This window comes from Egretta garzetta, unplaced genomic scaffold (assembly GCF_000687185.1).
Source record: "Egretta garzetta isolate BGI_Z169 unplaced genomic scaffold, ASM68718v1 scaffold64, whole genome shotgun sequence".
Taxonomy (NCBI): domain Eukaryota; kingdom Metazoa; phylum Chordata; class Aves; order Pelecaniformes; family Ardeidae; genus Egretta; species Egretta garzetta.
Window position 1 is genome coordinate 759,831 of NW_009259596.1, and position 7,183 is coordinate 767,013.

Genomic DNA, 7,183 nt, shown 5'->3' on the forward strand with positions numbered 1-7,183 from the left:
GGGGGGTTGGGGGGCGGGGGGGCAGCTGCGTCGCGCGTGGAAGAAAATCTCCTTCCAGGTGGCTGCACGGCTGCGCCAGGGCTACTAGCCGGCACTGGGGCTAGCGCTTTGTGGACCGTTGCTTCCATCCAGGGGCCTCGCATGGACCTTGTATCCAGCGGATCTGGCTGCCAGGGTAGCTGCTTTGAATACGCTGATTTCCAAGTGCCCTGATTTATTGTCCTAACTGGCTAACCAGCCCCCGGAAAGGATATTCGGGGATGAAAAAAGGGAGGAAACAAAAAGGAAGCAAAAAGATTTTCGGTTAATCACAACAATGTTCAGAAATTCTGTTGCCTCAAAAATATGTGAGCATTTGTATTTTTCTTTTCCCTCTCTGTCTTAGTGGCTGGACCAGGACTATCTCTAGATTGACTCCCTCAGCTGTAGTAGTTGCTTGGGACCATGGCAGCAGGAGTAGCAGCTTGGTTACCCTTTGCCAGGGCAGCGGCCATAGGATGGATGCCAGTGGCCACAGGTCCCATGCCAGCTGCTCCGCGGCAGGAGAGGAAGCGAAGCCAGGACTCTCTGATTGTGCTGAACGTGAGTGGCATCCAGTTCCAGACGTGGCTGGACACCTTAGAGCGCTACCCCGACACTCTGTTGGGCAGTTCGGAGCGGGACTTCTTCTACCACCCTGAGACACAGCAGTACTTTTTTGATCGGGACCCTGACATTTTCCGCCACATTCTCAACTTCTACCGTACTGGGAAGCTTCATTATCCCCGCCAGGAGTGCATCTCAGCTTACGATGAGGAGCTGGCCTTCTTTGGCATCATCCCCGAGATCATTGGCGACTGCTGTTACGAGGAGGACAAGGATCGCCGGCGTGAGAATGCAGAGCGCTTGCAGGATCAGACAGCTCGGCAGAGGATGTGGCGGGCCTTTGAAAACCCACACACCAGTACACTGGCTCTGGTCTTCTACTACGTCACTGGTTTCTTCATTGCCGTCTCTGTTATTGCCAACGTGGTGGAGACAGTGCCCTGCGGGGTAAGCCCGGGTCGCATCAAGGAGCTGCCCTGTGGAGAGCGCTATGCTGTGGCTTTCTTCTGTCTGGATACTGCCTGTGTCATGATCTTCACAGTTGAATATCTCCTACGTCTGCTGGCGGCCCCTAGTCGCTACAAATTTGTGCGCAGTGTCATGAGTATCATTGATGTGGTCGCCATCATGCCGTATTACATTGGCCTGGTGATGACAGATAATGAGGATGTCAGTGGGGCTTTTGTGACACTACGAGTCTTTCGTGTCTTCAGGATCTTTAAGTTTTCCCGCCACTCACAGGGGCTGCGCATCCTGGGCTACACTCTGAAAAGTTGTGCCTCGGAGTTAGGCTTCCTCCTCTTCTCACTCACTATGGCCATCATCATCTTTGCCACGGTCATGTACTATGCAGAGAAAGGTTCATCAGCCAGCAAGTTCACCAGCATCCCTGCAGCCTTCTGGTACACCATTGTCACCATGACAACACTGGGGTAAGTGCAGCTGGCGCTTGGCTACAGCCAACGTTTCAACAAGTGTATTGGCATGACCAAAAAATACTAAATTTTAAAAAATGTTGATAGCAAAAATTGCAAGGCTAAGTTTTTGTTACAGAACTTTATGAACACAACTCATCACTTCTTTCTAAGAATGTTTTACACATGCAAGTGAGTTAAAAGTGTTGCTGAAGTTAAAAAAACCCAAACCCCAAATACTGCAGATAAACTGAAAATGCAAACAACATCAACAACAACAACAACAAAATCTGGAAACTGTTTGGGTTCTTTTCAATTTTATTTTACATTTTATTTGGTTTTGGATAGTGAAATTGGAATACTTTATGTATATTTGAGAGTTATCAGTGGATTTTTAAGAGAGTAATGTGTTTGCTGACAGGACTTGTTACAGTGTTGCTAAAGTAGTGATAATTATAAGGAGAACCCAAGTGCAATCTTTTAATTTGGTCATACATAAAAGTCTGCCATTTTGTTGGAAGTGGTGTATTGATGTAGACTCGGATATTGAGTTCGGTATTACAAAGTGATTTGTTTTCGTGAAAACAAAACAGGTATAGATACCTCAACCTTCACAAAAATTATTCCTGATGGTATTTAAGACACTGGATAAATTTCCTTTGATTTCCATGGACCTGTAACTTGTAAATAGCAAGTGTCAAACTACACTGACGAGTGACAGACTCTGGACGATGATCTGAAGAAGTGTGAGACATATGACAGATCAAGCATATGTCTTAAGACATAATTCTAATGGCAAAAAAAATTCTTCCAGAGAATTAGGAGTTAAAAAATGCCATTGTTGATGTTACACCCCAATGCAGTTTAGTGGAAAGATGGGAGATAGTATTGTTTTATGAAGTCTCTGATACCGGAGTCGTATGGTACCAGCTGATTCTGTGCACCAAGTTGCATTTGTCTGTGGTTGTAACAGGGATTTAGAAGGTTGACTAATCTGAGATTACGATTTTTTGTCCTGTTTCTAATTTTGAGCTGCAGAGTATCATCTATGAAACTGAAATTTTTTTGATTCATTAGAAACTGTCTAGTTATTTAATAAGTACAGATACTAAAATACAAACTTTTCACTTTCATGAAGACAAAGCCCATCATTTTATTAGTCAAACATTTGACCACATCTTGTTGGGACTGTTGAGATTTATGAAACATGTATAACTTTTAAATTTAACAAAATGAAAGTGCATTATTAAACTGTTATGAAAAAGTTGATTTATTATGTGCAATTGTAATTTAGTTGGGAAACGCACATAACAAAATATTGAAAAAGATAAAGGGACTGTCTTATGACACCATTTTTTATACAGAGCTTTTATCTTCAGCGTGATATAACAAATGAAGATAAATATAGTGCATTGTAAATATTTCATACTACTTGTAAGGGCAAGTTATGCTAAAAAGGAGTGACAAGAGCTTTGGGGATTTTAAGCTGCTTTTTAGGTTCCTAGGGTTTTTTTGGTTTTCATTTTTTTCTGGTAGTGACAAACTGAAGGGACAAGTTAGCAGAAGGAACAGGTTATGCATGCTAACTGGTTCCATAGTCCTGTATTTTCTGATGCTGATACTTTTTGCCACATATTTTTAATTAGAACTGTGATGATTTCAACAAATTAGGTCTTAAGGGTTTACCAATATTTAGAATGTATAATCTTGTTATAAAAGAGCAGGAGCTGGGCTGTGGTTTTTGTAACGAAAGGTGTTTTTTGAGTAAGTTGGTTTCGCTGTTACAGCCATGGTTTGGGCAGTACCTGTCCATGGTACTGAACATAATTTTGTCGTCACTTTTATGGTCAGTTTGCAATTGATTATGTCATGGGTATGGTACCTATTTGGCATTATATGACTTTTTTGCTTCTGTCATCAAAAAAAAAAAAAAGAGTAGTTTCAGGACCTATTTTCAAGTATGCAGCCATACAATATTTAGGTCCTGAGAGGAAGAAAAAGGGTTAAAAAGAATATACTCATACTTGCCTCCTTTTTTGAAGTAGTTTGCACAGCGAAAGTTTTGAGCAGGTTGTACAGAGATCCAAAGTTTCACCCTCAGGAGTTTCAGATATGATTATAAGTTCAGGTGTGACAGACATCACAAATTTCTGGGAAATCTTTAATCACTTCATTAGCTAGATGATGTCCTTTTAATAACATCATGATAACCATATCAAGATTATGTTCAAATGTTAAATACATATGAATAATTTAAAAAGAATTAGCATGACAAAAACTTTGAACTCTTTTTACTTGATGAAATAATTACACAAAAAAAGAGGGAAGTTAAAGGGAAAACCAGCAAGGGTCAGTGAAAGTTGATTGTAATTAGTACTGCTACCTTTCCTCTCTGCTAAAGCTTCTCGTCCGTTTACTAATGTAGAACTCCCATTAATTTTTAATTTTAGTTTTAGCTGAATTAGGGCTATATAAATGGGTTCTATATGAACAACTTTTTTTTCTTTAAGCAACAAAACTAGATGAAGTCTAGTTTTAAATGACAGTAGCACACAGCAGGTTATGTGAAATATTGCAAAAATACATCAAAGATAATACCAAATAATAGATTAACATAAAGTTTAGTTTTTGATTCTTGGTGTCATCCTCATGTTTTGCTAGATAGCAAGGGTATTAGGTAAGCAACCTTTGCAATTTGGGGAGTTATTATCTTGGAAGCAGAGCTATATTTCTCAGTTCTGCATGATTGCTGAGCAATTAAAGTGTCTTTAAAAACATAGATTATATTTTCCTCTGCAGAGTGCCAGTGGCTTCAAATATTCCTACATTTTAGCCTCCAAGGATATCCCAGCTATTAACTGTTCTTGACTGCTCAACTCAAGTAGTGCATGGTTGTACATAGAGATGTTATATGAAGGAAAGGGAAGAAAGGAGGAAAGGAAGAGAGAAAAAGAGAGAGAGAGAAGAGAGAGAAAGATGACTCCAGAATAACAGCATGCACTCTGCCAGAAACGGAGCTGTCTAATTTCAAATTTCAAATTAGTGTTTTATCAGTATTAGTGTAGCAAAAGCAAAAGTCAAGTAGGGACAAGGGACAAGAGAAAAAAATTGAAAGAGGTGACAAAGCAGTTTGTGGACACGAACAATACAAATTAAAAGCATAGAAGTTAGGGGCATAAAGGTCAAGAAACAGGGTAGTGTAAAACTTGGCAGAGAAAAAAGCTCAAGTGGGAGACTCACTGCCCCATGGCAGACTTACATGGGGGTTTGTGAACACCTACACCCATAATGACACAGTTATGTCCCTTTCTGTTGTCACCTCATAACATGATAATCTAAGAACTTTCCTTCTGTCCCGTCAGTAGCCAGCAAATAAGCTGGAATAGCTGATAAGGTTTGATGGCATAAGGGTATTGTTTTTTCCCAAATCAGGCAGAGCTATAATGTAGTTCATGTTTTATAAAGATATTATCCTTTAAATAAGGGATGCAGCACTATTCTGTGACTAGTTCTAAAGCAATCTCACTGCTATATTAAACGTCTGTATTTATAAGCTTTACATTGGGTAGCTTTGTCAGGTCATACAATACTTCTGTAGGTGAGCACGATACTTTATGAAGGGAAGCTTAAACACAAGACACATTTATTTGCTTTGAGTGTATAAACTAGAGGTGTGTCTTCCAGAAAAGATAAAGCAACTATTCATTTTTGTTATTTGTTAATATAGCCCATAATGTATGAGGATCTAAGATATATCAAATACCCTGAAGACTTTATGATCAAACAGGTGACTGGATGTGACAACAGAAAGCCTCAAATAGTGAACAGGGGAACAGGGCAACGGGTTTAATTTTCCTGCACATTCTATTCTCTCCCATCTTCACTCCTTTTCCCTTCTTATTGTGTCTCCGGGGGTATATTGCATCTATTTGTTTTCTTTACTTTTCTTTCAAACTACCACTTTCCACAGTCTTCCTGTTTGGGGATTTGTCTGCTGGCTTGGCACCTTTCCACCCTTGTTCAGGACAAGTTTAACATTCATATTAAGACTCTTCTGGCTTTATTTTTTCTGCTTCTTCCTTCCAGATTCCTCATTCATCCTTCACCACTAGATGAAAACTTTCTGTCATCATCATTGTTATTCATTTGACCTGAACTTTCTTCATAACAGGTTTTTTTTCTGACCTTTATTTGATAGTTTTTTTCCTTATGAGCATCATAAAATTTCCACAGCATCACTTTTTTCCTCAAATGCCACACACATTATCTTGTTTTCTTTCTCCTGACCATTCTGAGTGCCTTTAGTTTCTTATGGTCTCTGAGTGCTAGTTTGAAAACATCCATCTCTTCAGAATTTGTATTAAAAAAAAATGAGTTCAATAAAATCTAACAAGAGAGCACAAAAATTAGAACTCTTTGTTTTGTGAACGATTTCACTGAAAGTTTAGAAATATTTTTATGATGAATATTGGAAAGGTAAAGATTGGCAAAGTTAGAATATTATTTCTGTACCTCGCACTTACATATTGGCTCATTCGTTGATTTTTTGTTTGATATTTTCAACCCTGTTTCAAATAGCATTTTTCTATTTTTGTATTCTTGTATACAGCCTAGTGAATTTTGTATTTTACAAATGTGTTTGATGTCTCAATCTATTTTCTCTTCACAGCAGAGACACTTAGCCTGAATAGTTAGAATACTGTATAACAGAGGAGGGACAAAGTGTAGTGTAATCACCTTCAAAGCACATTACTAGATATTCAAAAAGGACTCCAGGGAGAATTTGAAATACTGAAAAGTCAGGGTCATTTTTATGGCAGTGAAAAAAAAAATTATTTGTTCTCTAATAAAAAGATTACTTAAAGTGTATTGGGCTGTTGTTGGCTTGACAGAGAACAGAAGTCATTATATTCTTATTTAGTGGCACTGGGGACCAGCTTTCCTGTTCAAAAAAATCCTGAAGAACTCTTAGAGGAACAGGAGTTAGTTGACTTCACTCATTTTTCTTGAGCATGAATTCCTTACTTCAGCTATGAAGAGCATGGAGGTGATGCTTAACAAAAAGGTCTTTCTGCTCAGAATCTAATTTACTTGCTCCTTTGGTGGAAACAGATGGAATTTTGTTTCCTTGTTGTTATTGTGAGTCAAGAATAAGAACAATGAGATTGGTGTGGGCCAGGATGTAGCAAAGAAATGTGCTGACTTTGTACAGCAGAACAAATTGACTCAGAGAGTAATTATGGCTGGTGCCTGATCTGTTAATTATGGCCTATCATTCAACCAATCCTCAGTGAATATTGTGATTTTAGTAAAATCCTTAAGTGATCGAACCCAAGAAGTTCAAACTGAGTGATGACAATCTGTATTTGACTCACATCATTGTGCCTCTGTCTAAGAAGAAAAAATTGCAATATAAAAGCCATATAAATCTATGAATACAGTATTAGAAATAATGCTACTGTGAAAAAAAAATCTGGAAATGGAAAATGTATTTCTGAACATGGGAACTTATAAATACTGCAGAAATAAAATTATTATCCAAAATAAGTTGAGAACATCTTGCAACGTCAGGGTGATGATTAACTTTTCAGACATTTGAAAGAACATCTAATGAACTACTCCTATTACTTGTTTTTTATGCTGTTATAGTCCACTGGCAGCAGATCATAATTTGCATCATGGTA

General features: G+C 38.4%; 1 protein-coding gene across 1 annotated transcript in view; it reads left to right on the top strand.

Moving 5' to 3' along the window:
* The first annotated feature begins 444 nt into the window (after positions 1–444).
* Positions 445–7,183, top strand: part of KCND2 (potassium voltage-gated channel subfamily D member 2) — a 278,364-nt gene continuing 271,625 nt past the window's right edge. The window contains exon 1 of the mRNA XM_035893704.1: positions 445–1,517. Coding sequence (XP_035749597.1) covers positions 445–1,517 — 1,073 coding nt within the window. The remainder of the gene's footprint in view (positions 1,518–7,183) is intronic.